We start from the raw sequence: 17,835 nt of genomic DNA on the forward strand, positions 1-17,835 counted from the left end.
GTAACTCTCTTTGCTATCTTTTAAACACATCATGACTTTCTTCAGCTCAGTCTTGGTTGATGTTATGGCTGTGCTGTTGCACTTTTTAGCATCTCTGGAACACCACTCTATCTTGGCAGGTGATGTGCTGATGCATATTCTATCTCAGGCACATACACATAGGAGGCACAGTTGAGCAAACTGTCTCTGGTATGTGGTCGGGGCAGCCAGCTCCATTCCTTCTGTTTGATTTTGCTTTGAGAATCTTTCTAGCAATTGTAGGCTATAAGTGGAACATAAGCAGACTCTTTTTAATTCTAGTATTTTATTCTGATTGACAGCAGCTCTCCAAGAACTTTAGCAATATTTGCAACCTGATTTGTTTTAACTGGAAATGCCAGGGATTGAACCTTGAACCTTCCATACCCAGAGCTGATGCACTTGTTGAGCAACGTTCTTGCATGAGCATTGCCTTCATGCTTTGCTGACAGTGCTACTGCTGAGCCCAAAATCTCTACTGCAGAAGGAGCTACATCAAAACATTATTATATCTCTTGCTTAATCCCTTAATCCTCATTCCTGACTGAGGTGAACTGCATGAGCTGCTGTGCTACTAACTGTGCCTTTCCATTATTTGTAGAGTTTGGCAGAAGTTCTCCAGGGCCTCTAGGGAGCCTGTGGCTTGATCTGTTTTAACTGGAGATGCCACAGAAGCAAATTTAGATCTCAATTTTGCCCTTTCCATTTGTGCTCCTCTGTTTCTTGTTACTTGGTTTGCCGCTTCTTCCACCTTCTCTATACATCCACTCAGCTTTTGCAGCTTGTAAAGCAGTAGATGAATCAGCTTTTCAGATGAGTTGGGACTTTCAGAATTCCCTGGGAAGAGGAAGGGTTCTAAGTCAGTCTTCTCCAAAGTGTGTTCCCTGCACGACAGTATTCAACCAGATCATGAAAGCTGATGCAGATGAAGGGGCGGGCCACTTGTAGCCTCAACACTATCTGAATGGAGTACCAGATAGTTTTATGCAGTGAAAAGAGAGTATGATGAGAGAAACACTAAAGTTAGGAATACAATTTCTGTAAGAAAGTATTCTGGAGCCTAATGCTTGCGTGAAACAAAAATAGACAAGCTTTATTTTGGAAATAATAGGACGCCTAAGCTATTTTAAGTCTGCCTCTAAGTCTGCCTCTAGCTAAGAGCCTCTAGTGTGCTATCCTCCAGGATGTAGAGAGAGTGGGTCAGATAAGGACCTGAAGTGCAGAGGTGAGAGTCAGAAGAGAAAGAGAAAACCAAGCCGAGAGGGGAAAGAGGTGATGGGAACCCTGAAAATATTGTTCTACACCAGCCTTGCTCAACCTTTTGACCCTGGAGGAACGCTTGAAATACTTTTCAGGCCTTGGGGAACCCCTGCACATTAAGGCTCAAAATAGGCCAGAAGCTACAAAATTATTATATTCATTTCGTGGGTAGGCCTATATACTGTATATGCATTAACAATGTTCTTAAACTAAAAATAAAGAAACTTACCTCTTTAATGTGAAGTTGTCCAGATTTGAAATAACCTTTTAAATAAGTCACGATCTCCCAGGGAATCCCTAGTGACCTCTTGTGGAACCCTGGTTGAGAAACCCTGTTCTACACAACAGGAGCTATGTAACATAGAGAGTTGCAGAGTCCTTCTGCTAAATGTCTTTGCATCTATGGCCCCTAACAAGCAATACGTTTATTTATAGGTACAGAAATCTGATGCAGGCAAAGTTGAATATCAACCACATGTGCATTTGGAATCCCCCTTATGTGATTCCCCAGAGTCTTTTCTGACTGTGACTGATGAATACGGACAGCATAGGTCCCTGCCATTTAGTAGTGGGATGGAAATAAAAACTGTACTTGTTGTTGTTGTTTATTCGTTTAGTCGCTTCCGACTCTTTGTGACTTCATGGACCAGCCCACGCCAGAGCTTCCTGTCGGTCAACACCCCCAGCTCCCCCAGGGATGAGTCCGTCACCTCTAGAATGTCATCCATCCACCTTGCCCTTGGTCAGCCCCTCTTCCTTTTGCCTTCCACTCTCCCTAGCATCAGCATCTTCTCCAGGGTGTCCTGTCTTCTCATTATGTGGCCAAAGTATTTCAGTTTTGCCTTTAATATCATTCCCTCAAGTGAGCAGTCTGGCTTTATTTCCTGGAGGATGGACTGGTTTGATCTTCTTGCAGTCCAAGGCACTCTCAGAATTTTCCTCCAACACCACCGTTCAAAAGCATCGATCTTCCTTCTCTCAGCCTTCCTTATGGTCCAGCTCTCACAGCCATATGTTTCTACAGGGAACACCATTGCTTTAACTATGTGGACCTTTGTTGTCAGTGTGATGTCTCTGCTCTTAACTATTTTATCGAGATTTGTCATTGCTCTTCTCCCAAGGATTAAGTGTCTTCTGATTTCCTGACTGCAGTCAGCATCTGCAGTAATCTTTGCACCTAGGAATACAAAGTCTTTCACTGCTTCTACATTTTCTCCCTCTATTTGCCAGTTATCAATCAAGCTGGTTGCCATAATCTTGGTTTTTTTGAGGTTTAGCTGCAAACCAGCTTTTGCACTTTCTTCTTTCACCTTCATCATAAGGCTCCTCAGTTCCTCTTCGCTTTCAGCCATCAAAGTGGTATCATCTACAAGCCCTTAAAATAGGTCTATGGCAGATACAAATAAATAAATAAATAAAACAACTCACAAAACCAGCTCCTTCTGTGTATACATGTGTAGCTCCAGGACCTTTGTGACCTGGACCATGCTTAAAAAAATTGGTGGGTGGGTGTTAGGGTGCTCTTGGTCACCAAAAAATTGCCCAGCCCTGTCTCCTGTCCTTTGTTTACTTGCCTTTGTGCTTCCTGGGAACATGGTGCTCTCTGCAGTTGTTCTTCTTAGCACTAAAAGTGTCCTCTGCCAAACCTGCACCCCTTCTCAATTCTCTGTCAAGATAATAAAAATTCTCAGCCCATATTTTGATAAATGGAATAGTGTTGTATAAATTAAATGAGCTATACTATCTATGAGATACATGTTTTTTAATCTGTTCATTTGTGTCTGATTCTCAGAGACTGCCTGGGCACATCCCTGCAGTTTTCTTGGCAAGCTTTCTCAGAAGTGGTTTGCCCTTGCCTCCTTCCTAAGGCTGAGAGAAATTGACTGGCCCAAGGTCACCCAGCTGGCTTTGTGCCCAAGGCAGGACTAGAACTCACAGTCTCCGGGTTTCTAGCCTGGTGCCTTAACCACTACACCAACCTCTCATGAGTTACATGTACACGCCCCCAGTATAGCATTCTGACATTTACAGTGATTAACTAAGATTATTAGCATTCTGTTCTTAATCTAATTTATTTATTTTTAAGCATTGCTGCTTTGATTTTCATTCTCACCATAATCCCAAAATGGGGGTTTTTCAGTGCTGTTCAGTTTATGAATTAATTTATGACACAGGTAGAAACCTAATTGCTACTTTGCTAAAGTTTCAGTGGATATTTAGATACCTTCTTAAGATTGTGTTGGGGGGGTATGCCCACACAGGGGTGGATGGAAATGGTGGTGAAAATGCATGGTGGAAATATGAGGACGCTGCTACAGTTCATATTTGTGTGTGCCTGACACTTAAAAGCCTGCCTGCCTGCCTGGAGTGGCTTGTTCTAAGAAAAATGCTACGCCTGTTTCAAGAGGTTAATGTGTTTCTGTGTTTCCCATCTCCCTCGCCCCCCAAAGAAATAATTCTGCAGTCAGGGAAAGCTCTATGGTGCTATAAAAAGTGCTTTGGAGTGCCCTTTCCTGTTTCAGAGGGGCCAGAGGGAAGAAGACTTTGTTATGGATGGGGAACATTTGGCTCACCTGCCAGGCTTCACCCTCTCAAGCATGACTGGATCCCCTTTAAATCATGTCACTAGAAATCCCAAGAACTTGGAATAAGTAATATTTATTTAACAAAGTTAGGAAGTCATAACCAAAAGAATGTCAGTGACGGTAGTGATTCAGGAACTAACCCTACTTATAAAAACAAGTTTCAAACCACCTTGCATTTTGTTTTCCTTCTTGCCCTACATAATGGGCTACCTGGCACCCTCTTCTGAGCAGGTTAACTTGTTTCGATCTGTTCTTTGTTTCTGTGGTGGTCAGATTTGCTTGTAGCTTTTTACCACAACGTAAGAACTAACTCTCACCCCACCTGCCCAACTTGATCTGGCCTTGCGTAAGGCCTTTCTCTCAAAACCTTTTTGCTTTCTGAATATTGTGATCCAGACGTGAAGCAGATGCAAGCTTAGCTCTGGTTCGGCCACCCACATCTCTCCTCTGAAAGGGGTGGTACTGGGGTCAGTGCCCCTCTTAGCTATGGATTTTGAAATAATATAAGAGTGTGGTTTAGCTGTGAAGAGCATCAGTTTCTTGGCTTTCCCAAGAGAACTTCTTCCTGCTCCTAATATAAGCAATGGTAGTGTGAAACTCCAGATAAAGTTGGGTTGGACAATCTTTTGAAAATTAGGAAATAGCTTTTCATGTAATGGTTTCCAAGCACTCCAAAAGATGGATCACCATTGTCTAATGCAGCCTTTCTCAACTGTTTGACCCTGGAGGAACCCATGAAATATTTTTCAGGCCTGGGGGAACCCCTGCACATTCAGGCTGAAATACAGGCCAGAAGTTGCAAAGTTATTATGCTGTGTAGGCCTGTATATATGCATTAACAGTGTTCTTAAATGGAACATAAAGAATGAAACTTACCTCTTTAATGTGCAGTTGCCCAAATTTGAAATAATTTTTAAATAAATCATAATCTCCCAGGGAACCCCTAGGGACCTCTTGAGAAACCCTGGTCTAATGAATTACAGAGTGTCCCTCTTCCCCTCCCAATCACTTCATGTTCTAAACTGTGCCAAGATCAGATTGAAGGGATGTGCTTTTAATATGAGGATTCCTGCTAAAGAACAAACCAACTCCTGTGTAACCTCTGACCTGCAGGAATCTTCTTTCCCTCTTTCTTTCTCTGTATGTACGACTACTGTATGGACTTGAATTTTTAGTCCAGTCCAGTCTATCTAGTCTAGTCCGATCTGATCTGATCTGATCTGATCTGATCTGATCTGATCTGATCTGATCTGATCTGATCTAATCTAATCTAATCTGAGATTTCTGTTGTGTGTTTTGCACTTTGCTGACTGCTGACTTCTACATGTCTATATATGCTGACTTCTGCAGCTGCTTCAACTGAAAAATTATTACCTGGCAGCCATTAAATGGCTTTATTGTAAGAATGAGGAAGTTACTGAGATATTTTTGCCTCCAGCTTCCACAGTGGCATTGCAACATTGGCTGAAGGTTCCAGGAAAGCTCTTGACTGGCTGGTCTTGCAGTCCTGAGTAATCTGCTTAGCTGATTGCTGGTGCCCAGCCCCATCCAGCTGGAAAGTCTTAATGCTGTTGTTATGTCACTCCACTCAGCTTTCCCGCAGCTCTGCTGCTACCATCCTCTCTTTCAATTGCTTAGAAACATCACCTCTTCTCCAGGTTTCTTCTCTCGCTTCTCTCCAAGGAGATGGGTTAAAGCTTCCATGGTAAGCTTCTTTCCCCTTTGAAGAGTAAGCTCCATCTGATCTTCCCTCATTTTCCTCCCTGTTCCCCTCCCTGTTGCCTTTTTTTATTATTATTATTATTATAGAGAAAGAGCAATGACAGCAGAGCTGCAACTTCTGCACTAATGAAAAAAAGGCCGAGTCCCACGGTGCTCTTAAAAACCATTCGTGCATCTCTCCGTTAGCATGTCTTGGTTGATCCTTTGTCATGAAGTGGTGCCACTGTGTGGCGCTGTCGCATATGCTGCCACCACTGAATCACAGTGTTTTTGGGAGACTCTCCAAGGGTGCCTGAGGCTGAAGAAGCAGTAGGGACAGTGGTGGCAGTGATGGAGTGGGGGGGGGGAAGGTCCCTGACTGAATTAGGAGCAAAATTAATAACTGGGGGGGGGGGGAAACCTCATCAAAGGCTGGCTTGACATGTTTCCCCAGTCAATTCAACTTGAATCTGAGCTTGTCACATTCTATGCATTTCCATTTTCACAATGCATATCATGATTTGAAGTGAGGCAGATACTCTACTTGAATTAGGCCATGTGGGCCTTTCTCCACCTGCACCTAAGCACAGCACAGACATGGCCGCCTCTTTTTTTCTGCCACGTTCCCATGAAGTTGCCTTCTTCTCATGCACAGTCCATGAGTGAGACAGGCTTGATTCTTCCCTGATGGTGCTGAAAGCGTTTCCTCTCTTCCTGTTGGGACCAGACCAAGAAACGATGCCGAGTCAGTGTATTCCAACTCTAGTTCTTTGTTGTCCTCATTGTATAGACAGAACCTTGCCAGACTAAAGCTATGCTAACTAACCCATGGGTAAATAACCTAGGAGAGTCTAGGGCGGGGCTACCCTGACTCTCTTTGACCCCCTGCCAAGACTCTCTAGACTGCGAGCCCTCTTATCAGCTCGGAATGCATTCCGTCCTTCCTGGGAATCAGCGGTAGCACCGAATTCCACCACATTTCTTCTGACACTGACCAAAGGCAGCATCAAGGTATGAAAGTCCATTAGCCGTTGTTACCCATTATCTTGGAAGGAAGTCAGGTGACCGCAGTGGCTTGAAACAGGCACTGGAGCATTAGAATATAGGGAGCAGCAAATGTCAGCCCAGTATAGTTTGCTGCTGACTCAAGAATAGGCAGTGGGCATTTCAGCTGAGCAGTGGAGAAAGGCCTTGGGTCATGCCCTCTGACTGGCTGCTTTTGCTGGTTCATGGCCAAGGAATGACTTAGAGATAGAAGACAATTCTTTTGCTCCAGAAGAGATTGTAGCAGTTGAATTGTGTGGGTTTGATTATGTTATATTGATTATGTTTGTTATGTTTGGGGGGCTGTGATTATGTAAATGTGGATAATTGGAAACTAAGCATTTGGGGAGCCAACATTCGAAATGGTCTGATTTGAAATTCCCAGGGAGAAGAAGAGAGTTCTTGCAATTTACACATAATACAAAGGTTTCCTTATTTTTGTCTTAGCACAATATGCAAACAGAATCAGTAAATAAACAAGATTAAATTTTGCAGCACAAAAGCAATATTTGAAACTGTGATTTGTTGATTGTAATTATAATTGCAGCTTAGTGTCATGTAGAAGCAGGGCACACTGTTCGCAGCTTTCAAGCTTATCCCTGGTTTGTTTTCCATCCAGGCCTCTAACAACCCAGGGGTGCATCATGGTAAGAATAGGGAGAAAAGGAAAATAGCCAAAAGTTTTCCAAGCAAGTGACAATTACTTCGCTCATCTGTATTTGTTTATGATTCATTCAACAAATTATGGCTTGATAAGACACGTGAATGTCTCTAATTTCACAGTGCTTTTATTTATTTCAGGACACACAGTGGTGAGAAGCACAGTGGGCTGTATGTTTTTGAGCCCTGCAGCTGCAGGATAGTCTTTCATTTGCTTCCAAGAAGATGGAAGGGGATCTCATTTTAACTTGCTCCGGATTCTTGGCACAAGCATCCCTTCCAGTCTACAAAGTTATCTGATCTTGTATTAGCTGTAGAAGCCAGAATATGAACCAACAGCCAGGAATTAAGAACTGGAAAAATAAGTCCCTGTGTTTGCTGCAAGGGTGTTGAATTGGCACAGGCTGCCGAAATGAAGGGGCGGATGCTCTGTCATTCACCAGCCTCTCCAGTTAAATCAGCTTGGGTGTTTCACAGGGGTGCTTGATAGAGTGGGCACGAGGTGGCCGGAGCTGGCCTGCTCTGCTTTAAACAACTATAAATGTTTTAATACTTTCTCTAGCCCCCAGCTGCCTTTGTCAGCTTTACATGAAATCTGCAGAAGACTTTCACATCCACTTAATTTCTCTTCTCCCCGCTGGCTCTCTCCTCTGTCTTGGAAGTAACTGAAAATATAGTTCCAGTTTATACATTTAGAGAGTCAGTGGCCCTATTTATGTGATAGGGAAGCAGGAGTGCAAAGTGGTCTTGCCACGAGGCAGGCAGGCAGGCAGGCGGCCTTTATGCATGAATGACCAATTCATGTGTTTCTTCCTCCTCAAAGAAAAGAAATTGCATTTGGCTGTAGTTGTGGACAGACTAAGCTTAGGTAAGGTGGGGATGCAGGGAACTGAAATGGCATCCTATAGGAGCAAGATCTTGCCTGGGCAAATCTAATGGGGGAAATTGTTTCTGTTATCACTGATCCTGAATTAGCTACATGTACTTTGCCTCCTCTTCCCACTCGGTCTTGTATTTGGGCAGTAGGGACGCAACGTGGGCAGTGGGAGAGTGCAAACACATGATTTGCTTTACTTTGACAAGATGTCTACCGCACAAGGCACTGAGTAGTGATAGGCATATCTTTTGGAGAATTAATGTAATAAATCTACATTGAAGTTCAAACTATAAACTGCATCTTTTCCATATGCTGTCAACCTTCAGGACTTCATCCCAAAGAAACCACATCCTGGGTCACTCCGAAGTCCTCGTTGCTTAGAGAGCTGGGGTGTGTGATGGGTATCCTATTGTGTTACATGCTTAGTGTGGACTATTGTATCATGCAAAGAGGAACTTCAGGGTAATAAATATATAATAGGATGCCACCTTTGCTTTTTTCCAAGATTGAGAATTTCCTTAAATTCATTTAAATCAAAAGTTTAAATTGTTGCCGCTCTTCCTTCTTCTCCTGCTAATCCTATTCACCATTTAGTGCAAACCTGATAGAGCATGTTAAATAGAACAGCACAATATTCTGGATCTTCATGGCCAGAGAACTTAAAAATTGTATTGTGGCTGAAAGGGAGCGTCATTGGGGATTTATGATAGAAATAGGTTAGAAGGTGAGGATGGAAAGGAGGAACGGTGATGTTTAAATAAATAAAAGCTTGTTTCTGGGGCTTCATAGAGTGTAGCAAAAGGAAAAGACACTGTTCTATCTCTTGCACATGGGGTCTCCTGTGATTTGAGAATCTCTTCCACTGACTCCTGTATCAACTGCCTTCATTTCTGCTGCCAATAAATGGCAATGCAAGGAAGTGTCATGAAGGCCCTGATCCAGGAAAGTGTGATGGGGGGAAAAGCCTGGCAGGAGTGAGTGTGTGTGTGTGTGTGTGTGTGTAAGAAAGTGCTGATACATCTGCTTCTATTGCATTTTTCTTCATACAGTACCTTAATCCAAGTCCCTCTATGTTTATGGTCCTCCGTAGGTCAATATCACACTTGGCTTCTTTCCACTGTTGCTTCTTCTTTCTATAATTATTGCCCTTAGTGGTGGCACTTGTGCTAACAGCTGGATTTCAGCTGCCACCGTTTCTTCTAGTACTGCATTGGCATATTCTTCAAAGCGAAGGTCAACACGCCACAAGCGACTTTATAACTCACTATAACTTTAGCTTTTATAACTCACTCAGTTGCACAGAGACTCTGAGTCCCTTATCAGAGATTTGGCCCCAGCTTTACTTTGCACAAGCCTGGTTGTTTGAATCACATCTATTAGATTTTGAACCAGGATGACAGGGTCATGGATTGCCTGTTTGATTTAGATAATATTTTCTTGTAAAGCACGGTGTAAAATGGTTTTGCAGATATTATGCTAGTATTTTATTGCAGAGTGAGTGGATTGCTTTGGATAGTTTATGGTGGAAGAAGTGCTTCATGCATTTTAAAGACCCAGCCTAATGATTGATTTGATGTCCCACTGAGGAACAGGATTGCTGGTCATGAATTGTGGATAGTTGTCCTCCCAAGCTTTGAGTTTACAAGACCTGCTGCTCAGCCCCAGCCCCACAGTAGGTCTTGAAGTCTGCAGTTTTGCCCCATGGGTTGTTGGTACTGCTTAGAGGACTGATTCTTAGCAAAGTTAGAAGGCCACACATACTTGATTCCTGTAGAGGGCAGGGGGAATGGCCTTGAGGGACAGGAGGACAAAGACAATGGTCAGACAAAAGAGGACTGAGTCCGGGGCAGGAATGTAACCTGAATAAATGCCTCAGATGCGAACCTCCCTAGTTCACATGAAGATAAAGGGCGGGGGTGGGGGCACACATTCAGACTAGCAAGACTCTGTTACTATAGCTTTACAATAAAAATAGTGCTGATCTACATGACAATTGATTTCTAGTGTGATCTACCTTGAAAGGCTGACAATTACTCTGAATATCTGTCCTAACAGTGAGTATCACACTGAGACGAGGAGTAGTTCTCTAGTGTTTATTACTGCTACATAAACAGAATCCTAACAAACTGAATAAGCGTGGGAAAAACCCAGACATATAAACCCCAAAAGCTAAGGCAGGCCTGATCTGTGTCTCTTCGAATGGCTGCTTAATTCCTCAGTACTACGCATGCGTTTTCCACCCTGGATAGAGGCCCCCTCCTGCTCGCCATCAGTACTCATGACATCACCTCTGGCTTTGCCTCCTGCTTGCTTCATTGGTTTTGTCCCTGAATCTGCAAACTTACTGAGACAAAAGACTAATAAGGTTGGAGCAGTGCAGGCAACCTGTCTTGTGTGCTGTCTAGATTAACTATGGCCAAAACAATGTTGAATTATCTAATACTTCATTTTCAACTTAAGAGTGAGGAGAGGTGAGTTCTTAGTGACAAAAAGCCAGATCGTAGCTTCTTCTGTCACTTGTCTTCTCTTTCTAGTGATGCCTATTGAAGTGTAGTGATGCCACTATATTTGTGATGTGTCATTACACCATGAGTCTCTTTATGTCTGCTACAGCCAGTGCTATAAGGTGTGGAAAATCTCAGAGTGTCAAATATAGGCTTTACACATGTGTATACTTATAATTATGAAGTTTAAACAGCATGAGGTGGAAATGAAATGGCAAAGTTCTGAGAGAATACGAGAGGTTCTCATTTTCTGGGTCTCATTTTTTATTTCTTTTAAGTAAGATACTAAGGATCACACATTTCCTTAAATCAGATTCGATTTTACTCTGGTTTGGGTTCACGCCAAACCAACAAACCATATTTTGACTTTATAAGACGTGTGAATCCACACATTCTTTTTGTGAAGACCAGTGGTGGAAGGTGAATCTACCTGGTGACTCAGTTTTTTGTTTTGTTTTTTTAATTATAAAGAGCTTATGTTGTTTTCTTTCTAGGAACACTGAAAAAGGTATGCCTCATCTGCAGTCAGAAGTAATACAGTCCGGAACTCCACCATGCTGTTTCCTTGAGTGTGTTGTAGACCAGGCCCACAATGTTGATAGAGAACATCATAAGAAAGAGAAACGAAGGAACAAGATCCAGCAGCAGTTCTGTCCCTCTCATAAGATCTGATTCTGCCTTCCCTTTAGGTGACCTTGAGCATCTTTGAACTAGCCACAGCTGCAGGGGTCCCCTGTGACATCGACCCAGCCCTGGTGTCTGCTCTTTCCACCCTGAAGAAAGGTAAGGATAACATGTATCTGGCTTGCCCCATTAAGATAAAAGTGTAGGACTGCAGCATGTCTTCCTGTATCATCCAGGCAAGATTCCAAATACTGTATCTTTCCTAGCACTGGGAAGGCTCCTCTTTTAGGGAATCTCTCCAAGCTAGGCATCATCTCAGCAATAATATTTCATCTCTTGTCTCCAGGAGCTGTCACTGCTTGGATGCCATTGCTGGTTTGTTTGTGCTGAAAAGGCCCACTCCCAGATTCTAGCCAAGAAAATGCAGCTTTCCTCCATTTTTTCCTGTGCCTTTCTCAGTCAGCAGGGGCAAGCTTTAGTTCGTGTAATAGACAGTATTTATGGGCTCTGGACATCTCTGTGGGTGAGATATATGCAGTCTTGTATCTAGAGATGCATTTAATAGATACAAGTATCAGAGACATTAGGAGTGATTTTTTTTAATTCACTGTATTTTCTCCTCTTACCTTATTTATTTATTTAGTTAGTTTTCAAATTTTTATCACAGCCCATCTCTCCCCAAAGAATCTTATCTTCAAAGCCTAGATAGGCTGGGCAGATGGGATCAGAGTAGAGTTGTCACATGCAGGCCTTGAGTAATTCAAGACGCTAGATTCTATTAGAAGTAAATGCAGTCTTACTGGTGGTGCATCCTTTTCTTTTATCAGCTGATTAACTCTATGTCCAGCTACCTTTTCTTCAGCCTTCTTTGCTGCAGCATAGGTCAGAGATGAACACACATCTTGGGTCTCTACAAAGAGGAAAACCTATGATCTGCTATTTTGCTTACAGGTAGTCCTCAACTTACAACCACAATTGGGGCTGGAACTTCTATCACTAAGTGAGGCAGTCATTAAGTGAGTCATGTCCAATTTTACAACCTTTTATGCTGTGGTCGTTAAGTGAATCATGTCATTAAGTGAATCTGGCTTCCCCCATTGACTTTGCTTGTCAGAAGCTGGCTGGGAAGGTTGCAAATAGTTATCACATGACCCTGGGATGCTACAGCAGTTGTAAATACATGCCGGTTGCCAAGCGCCTGAGTTTTGATCATGTGACCACAGGGATGCTGCGACAGCCGTAAGTGCAAGGACTGGTCACAAGTCACTTTTTTCAGCACCATCGTATCTTTGAACAGTCGCTAAACAAATGATCATAAGTCGAGGACTACCTGTTTAACAAAAATCAAAATAGCAGAACTTATGAGTGCAACAGCCTAGCTGGTAGCAATCAGAAGAGGAGCAGAGACCCATCAGCTTCTTGTTCTCCAGAGGTGTGCCCATAAATCTTGCTTCCTTCACAAAAATGCTGCTGCTCATATCATGAAAGTACCTAAGCAAACTATAGTCCTCCTTTGGTTTATTCTATCAGTAGCCAGAAAGACAGGGATCATGCCCCTCTTAACCTCAGCTAAGCCAGCTTTTATTTATTTATTTATTTTTCAGATTTCTCTCACCGCCCATCTCTCCCAAAAAGGGGACTCTTCCTGCAATAGCCTTGTTCAGTCCATCATTTTGAGGTCCTGATGAAAAATTTTCCTAATTGCTGTTCTATAATGTTCTTGGTTTAGATTTTCAGAAATGAAGACCTACTGTCTTGTGTCCTCCATCCCACCACCCACCTTATTCTAGCAGTGTCTTCTTTTTCTTTCTTTCTTTATGATGCACACATCTGTGTTTTCTTCACTTCCCTCCAGCTTTTGGGAGAGCCCTCAGTGCAGTCCCAAACTGCCTTGATACCTGACTGAACCTAGTTTGAAGGTCTGCAGGCTTCTCTCCAGTCCATCTAAAGACTGTGATTAAATGCAGGCTCCATGGCTTAAGCATCAGTCATTTTTCCTTTTTCCCACTCCCTTTCTTTTGTTTACCATTTTCCCCAGTGACAAGTTCTGGAGAACAATTTGAAAGCTCGCATGCAATTTTGTGACTTTTTTTTCACAAAATAAGGATATTTTGTATTAGGATAATCCCTAATATGGATTTTGGAAAGGGTTTAACTAAGGGCAACATCTGACGCTGCACTTGCTTATGCATTTCTTCTCTGCATGAGGAAGTAAAGAATTATAGGAGGATCATCTCTGTTTTAAACTGATATGCAGAACTGTGGATTGTGATAGTTCGGGACTGCCATCTTCCTTGCAATCCTAACTGTCTTGAACATTTTCCTTTTTCCTAATGCTTGCGGATCCCTATTTGTAAGGGTCCCACTCTCAGTTGAGAGGCTTCCCAGTACTAACTAAGCAAGCTGTTATTTCCCCAGCCTCTGCAATGCTAGCTTCAAGCTGAAACTGTGTGACTTTGTTGTAGTTTGCTATGCGTCTGGCTTTTGCCTGGGGTGACTCCCTGCAAGCTTGCTCCCATCCTCTTCCCACTGGCTTGAGAAACCATAGTTATGTAGCACCATTTGGTCAAACAACTCATCTCTTCCTGCCACAATGATTACATTCCCAAGCCAACTGTGTAAGAAATCCCGCCCCCCCCCCCATTTATTGCACCATGCCGTGCTTGGGTTAAACTATGGTTTGTTGAGCAGGCAATAAAACAAAACTCAAGGTTTTCAATTTACAGCGAGTGGGCTTGCACATTGTCTCAAAAAGCAAACAACCCACATTAAAGTTTGGCAGGGCCTGTGAACCCAGCCTCTTTTTCCCTGAGGCTTCCTGGCATCTCTTTGTATAATCTGGTGGCCCATCAAGGAGTAATGAGGCCTGAAGAGGGCAAGGCTGATATTCATTTTATTATATTACGAACGGAATGAAGTTAGTTTTCTCTCTCCTCTTGCACATATATACTCACAAATATATAATCTGCACCAGACAGGTGCATTGGCCTGCCTCTCAATCAGTCTAAGGAACAATAATGAGATGTGTACAACTCTGGTTTCTTTTTCTCTTGTGTCCTCCATCCCACCACCCACATTATTCTAACAGTGTCTTCTCTCTTTTTCTTTCTTTCTTTCTTTATGATGCACATGTGTTGATCAAAGCGGAGCTGAGCGATGTCAGTTCTATTCAGCTAGCCAGCTCCATCCGTCATTTAATTTATTGGCCTGTCAGAGCCACCATCCATATATATACAGTGTGTGTGTCTCTCTGTGTGTGTGTCGTATGTATCCCCTTCTTGCTTTTTTCCTCCTTTTTGGGGGGCAAGCCTTCTGAGCAGCTGAGCTGGAAAAGGAACCGTCACTGTAAATCAGACTTATTTCTGAAATCTCTTGGTGTACATCATCCTTTTTGTCTCCCTGATAGACAGCTCGTCCCCCGAGGAGGACTACAAGACAGCCTGCTTGCTTCTAGTCTTCATAGCTGTGTCTCTGCCCCTCCTGGTCTCTGATCCTTCCTCTGTTTACGTCACTGAGATAGATGGTAAGAGACATAGTACCCGCATGAAGCATCCTCTCAAAATATGTGCTAATATACTTGTTTGCTGTCTTATCTGGTTTGTATGACATGCTCACTTGTACTTTATTTTGGCTCAAGTTGCAGCACTTTAATCATAATCTGTATCTTGCCTTGGGTTAGCTTCCCTACAGCTACCATGTCTAAGATGCAAACATCCAGGGAGCACCTTTTTGTGGCCATCTGCTGGTTGCCTGGATTATGGCAGTCAAGTTGTAGAAGCCTTAAGCTTACTTAAAACAGTCCAGTGTGATGACTGAACCTAGATTGAGGACCACATAATGGTTAAGTATCGTCAGGGCTCTGAGACAAGGCTGCAGAATACAAGTGGGAGCTGCTCCTGCAGCTGCATTTCTCCTCAGTCTGCTTTGTTCCCTTCCTCCTTCACCATAGATGCAAGTAGGATATGGTTCACCTATGGGGAGTGGCTAAAACAGAGATAATGCTTGTAGATCTTGCCATTTGAGAGCACCTGAAGTTCTAATTCTTCCTCTTCTGGTTGAACCAAGCCTTTGTTTGGAGGAAGTAGTGATCAGAAGGTGGATGAAGTCAGATTTTCCTCCCCCTTCCCTGGCAGTCCTTCTGTCTGTAGATAGCATGAGAGGGAATGGATCCAGTCCTTGGGGCAGTTCACTGTCTCCATCTCTATTCTAACATGATAACGGCCATGCAAATGAGGAGGCGGAGCTTAGCCATAGGCACAGCCTTGTTTATAGCTGCCTGGGATCACCAGGATCAAGGAGTAAGCTTAGCACTACTGTAATGGTATTGCTGGCTGCAGCCAAAAAGGCTTGCACTGAGAATCAGTACTAGGCAGTGATGGTCAGAGGGAGGCCTGGGCCACTTCCAGCATTTGATGCCCCCTTCCATAATAGAATTTTTATAATGGTGACCTATAATATGAACATTTCTAAGTAAAGGAGAAGAACAAGTGTCTAAATTTGGGATTTGAGTCTGAGGCCAAGATCAAACAGTAGTCCTAACTTAACCCTCACTGGCTCTGCAAATATCCATTTAGCCATGGAAGTTCATTGAATGGCTTTGAATCAGGTCACATTGGTTCAAGCAATTGTTGAAGTTCTCAGATATTGCCTTAAGGGTTAAGTGTGTATTTTCAGCAGTTGACTTTGGCCACTCCCTTTCTTTAGCCAAAGCAGCCAAAGACCAGGCTTGTTACTGCGGTATGGAGAAAGGGAAATTGGGTAACATCCTTGCATTGTTGGGAGCCTACCAATAGCCCCACTGTATAGGTGCCCCCTCAAACTTTAAAGTCCAGATGACACAGCGGAATATGGTTTTAATTTTGCAAAGGTACCAAGAATTATTTCTGAGTGACCTGCAGTCTAGGAACATCCCTCTCAAAACAAATGAAAAGAGCTTCTAGAACTCAGGGCTGTGGCTTGACACAGAAGAAGGTAACCCATGGGCTGCAAGTAGTCTCCCAGTGCCCCAACATTGCAGTACCAAACTTCAGCCACAAAATGGGTGCATTTTGGCAGCATTTTAAAAAATTCAGAAGGAGTGGGAGGAAAAATGCTTTCCATCCTTAAATCAACCTCAACCTTCACAAACAGCCCAAAGTCAATCTGAAGAATAGCAATTTGGGGTCATTATTCAAGCTGGTGGCTTTAAGGTGATTGGCTCTCATTCCAACCTGAAAAATCTATGCTGTGCACCACTCTTTGAACCCAACTCTGAACCTTTTCTCTGCTGCAGGTTATAACAACAATATCCACTGCCTTGCCAAAGCCATCATCCAGGTGTCAGCTGCCCTCTTCACCATCTACAACAAAAACGTTGAGAGCCATCTCAAGGAATTCCTGATTGTGAGTGAAACTCTTGATCTCCCCTACATGTGTGATTCCTCCACTGGCTTTCAGGGCTCCCCAAGCCCCCTTCCTCCCTCCCTCCCTCCCTTTTCTCCAGAGCAGTGCAACCGTGCTGATAAGCATTAGGAGGGCCGTCGCTCCGTGGTGAAGCAAAAGGTCCCAGTTCAGTCCCCAGCATCTCCCGTAAGGTTGGAAAAGTTTCAATCCTAAAGCCTGAGGAGCTGCTCCCAGTCATTGCCTTTGCTATTGGACTCACGGTCTGTTCCAATAAGGCAGCTTTCTGTCTTTCTGTAAAATATTATGAATGAAAGGAGAGTGGAAATTCCCTTTGGGAAGAGAGCTGCAGATTGTAGAGTGAACATTATGCCTAAAAGGAGATTATGATCTGAGAGCTTATGGGTTCAACTTGCCCTTCTGCCTTGGACTTCTGGCAGTTAGGGGACAGTCTTGGGTATATCTGCTCAGTTAAGCCTCATTCAGTTGATTGGAGCTTTAGGAGGCCTGAGCATCCTCATTTGCAACATGGGATGATGACAGTGATGATGACAAGAACAACAACAACAGATTGCATTATAGGACTGCTGCAGGAACCATAATTATCATGCAGGTGAAGCACAGAAAGTTCATGTTTCAAACAACCCCGGCCAGCATGGACAAGGGCTAAGGATACTTCAGCAAAACGGAGCAGTACCCAAAGGGCCACAGGTTCCCCTTTCCTTTTCTAGATGAATGCCAATCCCAGCTACAGATCCCTTGTAGCCAGGGATTCTTTAAGATGTGTAGAAATTCAGCCTGAGAACTAGGGGATCACAGCAAAGGAAATTAGGTTGCAACCTTAGAGAGAGAAGGTACATCAGTGTACTTGTAACTGCTATTGAGAAGATCGGAAGCCACTTCTTTATAACTCTTTTCTTTTCTTCCTTTCTCTTTCTTATTACTTTCTTTGCACTTTTTTTTCTCACGTATTTACTTTCCTTACTTTCTTCTTTCAAAATTTGTATTGTTTTTATTCTTTTAAAAAATCTTTAATAAAAAATTCTATCTATCTATCTATCTATCTATCTATCTATCTATCTATCTATCTATCTATCTATCTATCTATCTATCTAAAAGCTAGGGAATCACAGAGATACAGTCTTCTGCTTTAGGTCCAGCCAATGTTTTGAGAAACCATTTC

The 17,835-nt window shown here is 43.0% G+C and overlaps 1 protein-coding gene across 1 annotated transcript in view; it reads left to right on the plus strand.

Annotated features, from left to right (window-relative positions):
* The window catches only part of NCKAP1L (NCK associated protein 1 like), a 79,483-nt gene that overhangs the window by 47,700 nt on the left and 13,948 nt on the right, over positions 1–17,835 (plus strand). The window contains exons 27-29 of the mRNA XM_063293957.1: positions 11,339–11,432; positions 14,680–14,796; positions 16,546–16,655. Of these exons, the coding sequence (XP_063150027.1) occupies positions 11,339–11,432; positions 14,680–14,796; positions 16,546–16,655 (321 nt within the window). The remainder of the gene's footprint in view (positions 1–11,338; positions 11,433–14,679; positions 14,797–16,545; positions 16,656–17,835) is intronic.

This window comes from Candoia aspera, chromosome 2 (assembly GCF_035149785.1).
Source record: "Candoia aspera isolate rCanAsp1 chromosome 2, rCanAsp1.hap2, whole genome shotgun sequence".
NCBI classification, from domain to species: Eukaryota; Metazoa; Chordata; class Lepidosauria; order Squamata; family Boidae; genus Candoia; species Candoia aspera.